Genomic DNA, 13,278 nt, shown 5'->3' with positions numbered 1-13,278 from the left:
ACCTAAAAATTCACCCAAAATGGAATTGTCTGTTTTCCAACAATCAAAAAGAACCTTTGATTTTCTATAGAACATGTATTTTTCTCAGATGTTACTTCAGAGGCAGCAGTAATTCCAATACATTGCACTTATGTACTTCAAAACCATGGCTGTTTACTATCATAGACAAGTTCAAATGCTGCAGTTCTTACAGGAGTGCAGCTTCAAATATCTAATTGTTGGTTGAAACAGCAACATTTTTCCTCTGTGATTACGACCTTCCAAAACCTAAGAGTTCTGTTGTTAACACACCCTCCCATACACCTAAAAATGGTAAGTGACCTACCTTAGAGAGTCCGCCTACTTCCAAATAGAAGCAGATAATGAAAACGTTCCAGGTGACCCATAGGGCAGTCCACACCGTGTACTAAATACAAAGCCAGAAGAAAACAAAAGGACAGAACAATAAAATGTGAAGATGAAAGGACTTTATACTGAGCTGATCAATAACTTTTTTTTTTTCCCAAAAAAACCCTGGTATCAATAATCACTGTTCTTCTGGGAGCAGTCAAGTGCAGACAGCTCTAAAAAGGAGTTCTCATAAGAATCACAGGAAATTACAAATCCAATATTCTTTGTTGTTCTAAATGCATACTAATAAAACATTTATTCTTTATGGTTTTGCACTATCCTACTGGTACCAATTAAATAAGAAATGCTGACTTTTGGAACAATGATGAGTAAATCATGCTTTAGCTTAAGAGATATTTCAGAATAGTATAATAATTTAAATGGACCAAATTCTACAAACTATCATGAAGAAATAGGTAAGAAAAAAGAAAACACCAAACAATACAGAAGATCTACTGATCTGACTTTTGGATCCTGATAGAAAATGAAAACACTAAAGGTTAGTCTGCACTTTTAGTAGTCTCTACGTATAAGATAATTTAAATGGATTATTGTTTTAGCTGCCTGTGCCTGACCAATTGGTTTTCCAGCCCTTATGGCTATGAACATGATCCGACAATGCACCATCTCCAAACGGATGTGCCCAAACCTTTTCTAGGTTCTCCAGCTTTTAACAATAGCACAAGAGTAACATACTCCACCCACAGCATGAATGGGAAATTGATCTGTCTGCCTTAAATCATTTTTTGCATGTGAATTGTCAGCATAATTGACTCTCTCTGTTTCCTTATGCATAAGCTGTTTACCTATATATGACAGTAAAACTGTGCACAATTAACAATCCAAACAGCACAGCTCAGAAGCATTCATGTCTGACTAGCTAAGTGCATACTCAGTCACACTGGGGCTACACTCACATAAAATCATAATGAGCAGTGACACAGTCACTTAAAATTTATGTGCTTATAACCTTCGCAATGAAGAACTGCTGCTAAGTGGCTTTGCAAATCTAATTAGCTGTAACCAGGTGAGGATAATTTATTACTGTTTTCCTTCAGTGTACTCAGAAATATTTAACACCCTAATGTGCACTGTGCAAGATTCCATTTCCATTCCATAGGTGCTGAGGGAGGGTGCATTCCTTTATCTTAGGGTGCTGAGGAAGCTGGCAGGGGTAATTGCTGAGCCACTCTCAGCCATCTATCAGCATTCCTGGCTATCTGGAGAGGTCCCAGAGGATTGGAGGCTTGCTGATATGACCCCCATCTACAAAGAAGGGCAGTAAGGAGGATCCAGGGAACTACAGGCCTGTCAGCCTGACCTCAGTACCAGGGAAAGTTATGGAGCAAATCATCAGGTGAGATCACATGGCAGATGCGTAGCGTTCAGGGGATCAGGTCCAGCCTTCAAGGGGTTCATGAAAGGCAGATCATGCTTAACCAACCTCATCTCCTTCTATGACTGGGTGACCAGAATGGTAGACGAGGGAAAGGCTGTTGATGTAGTCTACCTACACTTCAGCAAAGCCTTTGATACGATCTCTCATGGTATTCTCCTGGGGAAACCGGCTGCCCCTTGCCTGGACAGGTTTACCCTCCTTAGTTAAGGAATTGGCTAGAGGGCCACCCCCAACAGGTAGTGGTTAATGGAGTTAAGTCCAGCTTGTGACCTGTTACAAGTGCTGCCCCCCAAGGGTTGGTACTGGGGCCCATCTTGTTTAATACCTTTCCTGATGACCTAGATGAAGGGATTGAGTGCACCCTCAGTAAGTTTGCGGATGACACCAAGCTGGGAGGTGGTGTTGATCTGCCTGATGGTAGGGAGGCCCTTCAGAGGGATCTGAATAAGCTGGATTGCTGGGCTAAGATGAATGTGATGAGGTTAAACAAAGTCAAGTTCCAGGTCCTGCGCTTTGGCCACAATAACCCCTTGCAGCACTGTAGGCTTGGGTTTGAGTGGCTGGATGACTGTGAGGAGGAAAGGGACCTGTGGGTGTTGGTTGATGCTTGGCTGAACATGAGCTGACAGTGTGCCCAGGTGGCCAAGAGGGCCAGTGGCATCCTGGCCTGCATTAGAAATAGTGTGACCAGCAGGAGCAGAGTACTCAGCACTGGTGGGGCTGCACCTTAAGTACTGTGTTCAGTTTTGGGTCCCTCACTACAAGAAAGACATTGAGGCCCTGGAGCGTGTCCAGAGAAGGGCAACAAAACTGATGAGGGGTCTGGAGCACAAGTCTTATGAGGAGCAGCTGAGGGAGCTGGGGTTTAGTCTGGAGGAGAGGAGGCTCAGGGGAGAGACCTCTCTGCACTCTAACAACTTCCTGAAGGGAGGTTGTGATGAGACAAGGTTCTCCCAGGGAACAAACAGGACCCGAGGAAACAGCCACAAGTTATATCAGAGGAGGTTTAGATTAGACACACAGAAAAACTTTTTCTCTCGGAGCATGGTCAGGCACTGGAATGGCCTCACCCAGGGACATGGTGGAGACACCATCCCTGGCAGTGTTCAAGAGGAGTTTGGATGAGGAGTTACAAGATATGGTTTAGTGGCTTGTGGTAGCAATGGTAAGGGGAGGAAGGTTGGACTAGACGATCTTGTAGATACTTTCCAACCTTGTGATTCTATGATTCTGTGTTTCTATGCTGTCAACTTGGCTTTGTCAGGCAGATGTCAATTATCTGCCTCTCCTTATGGTGTACAATGAAAAGCTCAACTGAAGAGGGCTGAAGTTTTCCACACCTTGATTATCCTTACATGAGTATGGTGGTTTCTGAAAAGAGAACAGGTTGGCTATGTAATTTAATTTTTATGGGGTATTTAGGATGTCTGGAGATGTCTGTGGCATAAGAAGGAGATCATTAATTAATAAAATGAGGGTAATACTGCTCTCTAGCTCACAGAGACAGGCAGGATGGCAAGTAAGGGTTGGGCTATTACAAAACAGACAGAGCTACTATGGGCTATGATCAGTATGAAATCTGTACTGTTCATAATATCCACTTAGAAGAGGACATCCCATTTTAGCCCATTTGCTTCTTTGTAGCAACTCATCATATGCTCTGAATTTGGTGTCCTAAGAACATCAGGTGCAAAATGCTCAAAATTAATGAATTCTTAGCACAAACCCAGCTGTCAGGATTTCAGTTCAATTTCAGGCACAACTGCTCATAAAAAGGAGATTTCTGAATATTAAGGAGAATTCCATCTTTTTAAGAAATAATCTTTTTTCTTCCACCAATGAAACTTATCACATTAACAATGGGAATCACTTGATCTGCCAGGTCAAGAATAAATCTGTTTAGAGTCTCTGGACCATGGAGATAAAACCTATCTGAATGTGCTTTTCCAGGTCTAAGCTATTCTGTTTTACTACTCTGTTCTACTTACCCACTGTGATAATTACTGTAAGAGAAGTGCAAGGGCAAAGCATATGTGCTCATCAAAATACAGATATTGCACAAGAGAGAGGCTCATCCTACACACTCTGAATGGCAGGAATTATAAGCGTAGGCTCTGTTTTGCTTAAGAACATAGCAATTACATATTCAATAACTAGTTCTACATCACTTCTAAAGTAAGAAAGTCGTCCTTCATATTTGACAACACATCTTTTTGATTGTGCGAGTAGGGTAATTTTTCCTTCCTGGTTATATGTGCCACCTTAGTTTTACTTCATGGCTGTGCAATAAAATGTTAACATTAATTAAATCATTAGAAATGTATTTTCATTTTAACAGATCCTAACTTACTCAATCATTGAATAACTAACTCAGTACTCTGTCTCTCTTTGTCACTCAGACCCTGCTCTGAAGACAGAATATTAATATACTCATGAGGTTTTCTTAGATGTTTTTCACTGTAATGTGAGAACTGTACAAGCATTAACCAATTTATTTTATGTTATAAGAGAATGATACAGCTCTCAGAATGCCAGTGATGTTCTGATACATGCAGAGATTACACTCAAGTATTTATACATTAAAGGAATCCAGTGAAAGATGTTTTGAGATTTGTTTATTTTCAGGACACTTGGGTTTATATAGCACTTTGTAAGATTGGTGTTCAGCAGCCAGTGGCCTAGTAAGTGTGCAAATCGGAACACAAGATCTCCAATCAAGAACCCAGAACACGAGGGGAAAACAGAGCATGAGAGAAGTTTGCTTTAAGCGTCGTGCTTTGTGTAAAAAAGGTTTTGCTGGTTGAGAGCAGAGATACGAGTCAACTAGCCAGAGCAGCCTGCGCAGCAAAGCAGTCCTTTTATTTCTGCACCCACATGCTTCATTCTTCCCACATCTTCTGTGTGCAAATCAAGTTTGTGTTCCATAGCTGCTATCACCAGAAAACCAAGGTGTCTGTCCTTCCTGCTGAAATTGAGGAGCCCCTATTGCATCTTTATATGCATCCAGTGCAATTAAAAACTTTTGGATCTGTTACAAAGACTTCTGCTTTGTGCCAGCAGAGAAAATAGTGGCAGTGTTGGTTTGTCATCCTCTGTGGGATGGGCCGACAGGCCAGGGAGTACCATGCAGGTGGTCAGACAGCTGCTGTCAGTGGAGGAGGAGTGAAGAACCTGAAATATCAGGTCTGTGCTGGTTCACAGGACTCATTTCCCTTCCAGGGCACCTCCCTTATTTTGTTTCATGATCTGACCTGCCATTCAACCTCTCCCACCCCATGTTCTGAACACAGCCCTAATTGTCCTGCTGTGTCTGCACACATTTATCCCACTCACATCCAGGCATTCTTGCCCAGTCCTTTGGTTAGCCTCACTCAGTTCATCAGTTATACTTTTTTACCTCTTTTAGCTCTACAAGTCATTTAGTCATTTAGTGAGAACTATTGATGACAGGTGGGCAGTTAGACTGGATGATCTTGTAGGTCTTTTCCAATCTTGGTGATTCAATGATTTCATACTGAAAGTGTCACAGAGGTACTTTCAATCTATCAGTGCAACATAATTGCTTTGAGAGTTAAAGGGGAATTTGTAAGTCAGAACATTGCAAGCATTGTGGGGTAATTTTAGCTTTGGTCTCCAAAGTATCTCAAGTGTGTATTTAATCTAAAATGCAGCACCTCCTCTGACATAGTTTACTGGTATTAGGAGAAATGTTTGTAGGCCCAGGGATGTGCCAAAGGAAAGGTAGCAACTACTGAGTCTTCAGATCTTCCTGTAATAGCTGTCTGTGCCTCAGACGCAACAGGACTCACAGAGATGTACTTAGTCATATTTGGGGAAGATGACAAGGAAAGGGGTGCAAATAAAGAGGGTGGAGCAGTAATAACTCAGGACTTACAAGAATGCTGTTCAAGGAGCAATTTCTTAAATATTTCAAACACATTGTGATTCTGCACAGTGTATACTTGGATACTGTGTAAAGCAGGTAAAACAGCCCCATATACTGTCCAGTCATTCTTCTCATTTGAAGAAAATGCCTTCTGGCTTTTCAGGCTTACACACTGCCTACGTATTATATCGTTTAGTGGAATAAATCAAGGCGAGTATTCCACTTCATATTTCCCCTATTTTAGTATATTATTGTCATCTCTCGCTAGTCATTAATACATTCAGCTTTGGGCCAGGTTTGTGCAATTTCAGCTATATGACTCATTGTTCAGAAGGCTTTTGAAGTTCCATACCAGAAGTGAAAAGAGGGGGAAAAAACAACTTTAACAAGTATCCTGTCATCATTTTTAATCAATTTTAACAGCCTGAAATCTTGCTGTTGATAGCAAGTTCTATCAAGAAAGGAAAAGTATGCATAGGGAAAAGGATCACAGCAGAATGCTGGAGCTGTGTGACTGGTGTATTACACTACAGTTAGAACTCAGATTTAGATGTTTTCCCTTCTTTGCAAATGTTTTGTAAGTTCTAAATGAGCTAATATGGGAATATTAAGAATTAGCTCAGCACTATTTTATCTCCTGGGAACTTTTCACTGATGTAACTTGGCGACAAAATATCCAAACACTGAAAATAACACATCTGCTTAATGACAGGACAAATTGTTCACAACAATTAATCTAAATTAGAAAATAATAATAATAATAAAAAAAAACCTCTAGTAATAATACTTATATTTAAACTAATTAGGACATTTGGGGTTAGTGCTATTTTTTTCCTCCCTTTGTGTTTCCCAAGCTTCTCTGAGAACTTAGAATTCTACACATGAGCAAGTGAAATTCCAGATTTCAGAATCGCCATCTTTATAGTCCTGTGTGTGAAGTTCTGTAGAATAAGAATGTCAAACACTACTTTTTCTACTTGGAATGACAATAGTACTTGTCAGCAATGCTTCAAGAGCCAGACATTATGTTGCAGTTCTGCCCAAATTTCATATCATTCAAGCTAAGAAACAAAAGTAATTTCTTTATTCAGACTTTTACTTCAAAATGGCTATACTTAAGCTGGTGTCAAATGAATTTCTACAGCTCATGTAGTCATTAAATGCCAGTCTTAAACTAGCTAGCTTGACTTTAATGATAGTGGGAGAGTTAGAAGCATCCAACTGCTTCTGTGTTTATTCAGCTTTTAGTGCAGTGCTCTGGAGATCGATGGCCTGCTCAGTTCTGACTGAAGAACCGTAGCCTGTCCCCAGAGCTCCCCAGCTTAAGTCAAGGTCTATACCAGAGTGTGACAGAATATTGTAGGGACAGTTTACTCACACATGCATCAAACCAATTTTCTGTAGCCAGTTTACAGAAGTAAACTGTTGTATCTGACATGATTCTTTCGTTACTTCCATTTTTGGTATTCTAATGGCATCAGATGCGCTAGCAAAGCTGATTTTCAGGTAAGTTTTAAGGAAAAGACAATGAATACCAAAAATACTTTTCCTAAAGTATTTGGTTATTCTTGCAGTTAAAGAGAACTTAGCTTAATCTAAACCAGAAATTTCAATAGTCAGAGTACATAAAAAAGACATATTTCATTCAATATTTTTTTTCCCCCAAAACTTACAGAAGCAAGCTCTCGCTCTAGTGTGAGACACCAACTATGTACGTACTCAGGGGCTTAAATGTGGCTGAAAGTGCAGATTGTCTTGGAAGCCCATGAAGCTTCTCAGTGAATTTGGAGACTAATTCACTTTTCAGCCTGGGTAGGAATCTCTCTGCATACCATCCTTAACACATTCTGAAATTCAGGACACTTCTGAAGATTTGAATCCAGCAGACCTCACATTTGAAGCCAGTGGTAAAGGCTTACTGCTGAAACAGTTTCATAGGTTTTCAGAATTAGGAGGGAGGCAGTATGAGTCCTTCCATGGGAAAGATGCCTTCAGATTCCTTTTAATTTTTTAGCTGGCACTTGTTGAGCTTTTTGCTGTCCATACCATGGATTCCTGTTGTCCTGTTGCTGCTGGCAAAGCCCTGATGTAGTTGACAAAGCCCTAGAATGCACAGTTTCTGGAGAATCTGTTATTGGAAGATCCTCAGGCTATAGCTCAATGAGCAATTTAAACTGGCATAAGCCTCTGTTGTTGCAAAAGAAATCACTGCTCTTGTCCTATTCCACTGGCTATTTGCTCCCATTTTCTCTCCTCTCTTCTTCTGGTGCAGTCCTTGTTGTGAAACAAGGCAAAGAGCTAACCTTTGCTTAAATTAACAAATGGGTTTTTTTTCAGCTAGATCTGTGCTGGTTTGATAGTTTATCAAGTGTCTGAAGTAACACTTGTACTGGTGCAAATGATAAATCAGCACAGGGACTAAAAGTAGCAACTGAGCAAAAGGAGGATTATGTATTACTTTAATAAACAATATACGATCATTATATTCCTATATGTTGTTGTGTTAATATATAATTATACATTATAGTATGTAACATATAATATATATGATGTCTATTAGTATATAGTTTTCATTTACTTTGGAAAAGATGCAGAAGCAGTCAGCATCTGTTGTGCTTCATTCTGACAGCAAAATCAGAGCTTTCATGACTGAAAAGTGAGCTGAACCTGAAGGGCAAGAGATGTATGCTGTTTCACTTTACACACCAATCTCTTATATAATTTTACAGATGCTTACCCTCACTTGCTTCCTTTGCCGTACATCCAAAATGGAGAACATGAAGCAGAAAGGTCACCAGTACTTGTACATACATATACTCCTTCCCAGCTCTCCAATGACAGGTATTAGATAAAAGTGCTATTTAATACATCAATCCATTTTCATTGTTTTATAGTCTGCTTGTGAAGCTTAGGGAATGTAAAGAACCTCAGCACCTTGGGTGTACTTTTTGTTCACTTTTTCTTTCAAGACATGACATGACAAGAATTGCAGGATTTCTGGCTTGACTAGAAGAGATGAAGCTCTTTAAGTGTTAGTTTAATGAGCCTTCTCTAGAAGACATTTATTTCATTCTCTTGTGAGGAAAAAAAACCTAAACAACCTGATCCTCTTAAAATCCATTGCTGGAAGCAACTGAAATATTCCAGACACAGACACCATCAACTAGAGATGTAACAATCATCCATTCAAGAGAAAGTTGTAGGATAGTTAGAGGGATATTTCTGATAGCTGTTTTCTTCAAAGCCTTGAAAAGCATTTTTATTCCTGGTTATGTTGTGAACACAGGAAGATATCTATAAGGCTTCAAGTTACAAGCATCAGAGAAAATTCCCAGCTATTTGGGGTGAAGGTGGTAAATACAGGTACTGGCAACATTATGTGCAAGAGAAGATTTCTGTTTAACCCATGGGTCACAGGACCAAAGAAATTTAATATTTGCTTCTGTCTATTTAAGAGGAAGGTGCGCCTAACTATGAACGATTAATTTTATTTTTCAATGGCTGTTGATTTTGATTGCAAAGTTGAATACAACTTTTCTTTCTTTTCTTTATTTGATTTATTTAGAACTTAATTGTGGATGTCCCCATTCTTAACCAGGTATCTACTTCTGTAAATAGACTTACTAAGAACTTGTACAACTGTCATACATCTGCAGTGTCTTTTCTAGGTTATTCTTAGAGCTCCCAATATTTGAGAAATGCCACTAGCCTTCAATTTTCAAAATAACATTGAGACATTCAAAGTTTCTACAGAAACAACATTTGGTTGTTTCATGTCAAGAAAATTATGTTTTGTAAATAGGACCAGAATTTAAAACCAATTGCAAAAATTAAGAGATAATAAATGAGACTTACCACAACTATATATCGAGGCCTAAACTGGATGGTTCCAAATAAACCCAAAATGACCACTATTATTTGTAGGAAATTGCCTAGGATAGGAGCCCATTGGAAACCAAGGAAATCGAAGATCTGTCTCTCTAATGCTGCCAGCTGTAAGAAAACACATAAAGAGAACATCTGTTTTTAATTATGCATGAGAGAGAACATTTTTCAGTTTTTGTTTGTTATTTGTACCAGGCTTAATCAAATTGAATTATAGCAATATTCTGGAATCTGTATTTCCTGGCTGCAGCCCTTGTCAAGGGTTGTCAATATACTGCTATCTGTCTGAAGATAGCTACTAGTCATCGTACAGATCTCCTAACAAAAAAGAGCTCCTGGGAAAAATAAACATAAAACTTGAAGAAACTAGTTACAAAACCTCCATATAAAACTTGACTCTACAAACCAATCACAGAGAAGTTTTATTTTCTCCTCAGATGCTGGAAAATACAAGGCTTAACAATATTTATTTAAATACAAAATTTGTTTTACCTACAGGCTCATGTAGATTGAGCAAAGTCACATGAACCTTGTTATTGTTCCTGGATTGACATCATGCTCTCTTCTTCCCTACATCCTAGTTTTCTTGTATTTAGTCCCAACTAGACTTTTTACTGTAAATTCCTCAGTCTCTCTCTTAAAGGCGAGAGATTTGGGCCCAAAAGGACCAGGATATAGGCTTTGAGAAAAAAAGGGTATAGAAAACCTTGGAATAAGCTGCTCCAGAGCCAGATGATCTACCTGCATGCTGCCAAAAGCTGCTAAGCCATTTTGGGCAACTGCAATTCAGAAAGATGCAGTGGCAGCCCATCAGCTCTCTTGTTGTATTTTGAGAGAGGACTTTTAGGGGAGTAAAAGTGGAGGAATGTAAGAAGCAACAGCCTTCACTCCTACATCAGTATGTGGTTTTCACGTATTTCTTCACTTTTGAAAACCTAGTAAAAATAATAAATAAAAGCAGCAAAACAGAATTCTCTTCTTGCTCAGCTCCTGCAACAATTTATGAACATCTCTGTAGTGATGTCAGCTTTACGATTCCTCTGCAAACCCATTCCGTACTCGTTCTTGACAATCCAGCCTATTGCTCTAAAGACACAAAAATCAGCTTTCCTGGTAGCACACTTAGTGGAGTTTAAACCTGGTTCCATATTTTTCCAGTCATAGTCAGACTTTTTTGAGCAGCCAAACAGAACTCTACTGAGCAACAACTGACTTTCTGTGCTCATCAGAATTTATTACACATCTACTTGATTTTACTGATTTTACTACATTGTTTACAAACCCAGAATTTTACCAAAATATGCACTTATATTATTTATAGCTGAGACAGAAGGAGTAAGCATGGCCCTATGAATACCAATCAGGCTGCTCAGGGAGGTGGTGGAGTCTCCTTCTCTGGAGATATTAAAGACCCGCCTGGACGCCTACCTGTGTGATGTGATGTAGGGTGCCTGCTTTGGCAGGGGGGTTGGACTCAATGATCTCTAGAGGTCCCTTCCAACCCCTACAATTCTGTGATTCTGTGATTCTGTGAATCAAAGTATTATCATATGTGGGAATCTGAAATAAAACGTTACAATTTTCATATATTAGTCATTTTCAGTCCTCACTTATAATATGGGGCTGTGGGTACTTGAGAGCAGAATCAACCCTTTCAGTACAAAAATATCATCCCATATGTAAGCCATGAAAAAGGTCTGTATGCTGAGGTTAATAAACATGATAAATGTAAATAGCTAAAACAAACAAGGGTTGAACCATAAACCTGGTGTTCATCAATCAGTGAATTTATTCTGACTTTTATCAGATAACCACCTGGCACAGTATATAGATATATGAAAAATTATCATGAAGCAGGCAATATTTAAATGTTATCCTCTTGAACCTGTGTGATACTCATCTTTCTTCTGCTGTAGGTAAGACAGAACCACAGAAGGCGCACTGCTACATGTGAGGAAGCTGTAGGCTCACATGGCATTAGCTGTCTATTTTGCTACCACTCTGCCCTCTCTTCTGTTAACTCATTGACCTGTACCACATCAATCAAAATTATTTTCTTTCTCTCCCTTAGGTATAGAAAATAACTACACAAGTTAATAAATGAATCCAGAAAATGACCTACTTGCATGGACCTCTCAAATGGAATTTCAGTGTATAAAATCCTAATGGGGCATTTTTCACTTAAATGGAAGTATGTGGGCTTCCAAACCAGAACACAGAAGTAAACATGGTGTTACTCTCACCATGTCTTCCCCTTGTAGTAGATTGGGGGACATCACAATAAGGTCCTGTTTGGGACTTCACTACTGAAACCTCAGAGTCACCTGCTCTTTCTAATGCAATTCAAATGCCCTCACTTTGACAATACCTTTGCCTGTAGCTTTTTTAATCCACACAACACACCACAAGATACAGCAGAAGGGTGCTTTAAATCTCATGTGAGTCTGTTATAGAGTTTCAAAAACTCTCTGGAAGCACACAATTCATTCACTGATCACCATTTTTCAGAGATAATATATTTTGCTCCTAGAGTACTGACATTACCAAATGAGATGAGGGTGGGGATACCAGATCAGACTCAGTCCTGCACATCAACCAATCTCATGCTGATACTGACTGAAGCTGTCATGTAGCAAAGCCTATGTTTTCACCCACACTAATAAATGGAACATGCCCTGTAATGCTCTTTGATAGAAGACAGCTAGCTTAATATTGTCCCCTTGCCTCTGGAGTCCTTGTCTCTGAAACAGGCCAGCTGTGTGCAAACTATTCATATCTACCTACTCAGAAGAGTTTGTTGGCTATGGATGCACTGTTCAGTGAGACTGCTAATCAAAACGAGCTTAGTAAACATGGCAGGGGACTCAGCTTGCTAGCATCCACAGTGGCATGCCACTGTCTGGCTTCTTCCTCAGGCATAGGTGAAATTGATGTGATAGTGAGCATGTGGCTCAGCCACAGTGAGGACTGAGAAAAGTCATTACACACAGACAGCTCACTGCAAGAGACGGATGCTGTACTCTCTTAGACATTTCATGTGATGCTGAAACATGTAGAGTAGTGCAAAAGACAAAAGCCTGCAGCACAGATAGAAATAAAGTTATTTAGTATGTGTCCCTTAATACAGTCCTTGGGAGCAATCTTTCAGAGACTAGTTGATCAGTGCCTTAAATGCCTGAAAGACAGTACTGCAGTGGCAACAAACACAGCCACCATGTTTTCCCAACACACCTGTATTAACAGGCTTGCTACTCAGCCCATGCCTAGACTGGATCAGAAACACAGTTTGCCCTCAGGTGTACCTCCACAGTATCTGCCAAACAAGCTGTGAGCTATACCTGGCAGAACTGGGATCCCTCAAAACATGGTAGTGGCCAGAAGCATCTCCCAAATGGAGATGAGCAAATGTGTGTGTGCATCATGGGTAGACACACACATACCAAAAAACAATTAGCCTTCTTGTTGACTACTGTGATAAAGACATCCACCACAAGCAGAGAAATACATTTCAGTTTACTTTTCTGACACCCATTCCTCCCCTGCTACCATCTAGGATACCAAAAGGAAAAAGAAAAAAAAAAAAAAAATAAATTAAAAATAGCATTTACTAGGTCCAAAAGAGAGCAGAAGCAGAAATACAGCCAACTACTTAGAGTACTTATCTGGCACTGGGAGAGTTGCTTGTATTTCTTGCCTGCAGGGTTCTTTATTTTTTATA

General features: G+C 39.6%; 1 protein-coding gene across 3 annotated transcripts in view; it reads right to left on the bottom strand.

Annotated features, from left to right (window-relative positions):
- Positions 1-13,278, bottom strand: part of NKAIN3 (sodium/potassium transporting ATPase interacting 3) — a 321,325-nt gene that overhangs the window by 160,855 nt on the left and 147,192 nt on the right. For all 3 annotated transcript variants that reach the window (XM_015855766.2, XM_032442741.1, XM_032442740.1), the window contains exons 2-3: positions 9,531-9,668; positions 326-406 (exon numbers count right to left, since the gene is read on the bottom strand). In XM_015855766.2, the coding sequence (XP_015711252.2) occupies positions 326-406; positions 9,531-9,668 (219 nt within the window). The remainder of the gene's footprint in view (positions 1-325; positions 407-9,530; positions 9,669-13,278) is intronic.

The sequence above is a fragment of the Coturnix japonica genome, chromosome 2 (assembly GCF_001577835.2).
Source record: "Coturnix japonica isolate 7356 chromosome 2, Coturnix japonica 2.1, whole genome shotgun sequence".
NCBI classification, from domain to species: Eukaryota; Metazoa; Chordata; class Aves; order Galliformes; family Phasianidae; genus Coturnix; species Coturnix japonica.
This window is presented reverse-complemented; position numbering and strand designations above follow the sequence as displayed.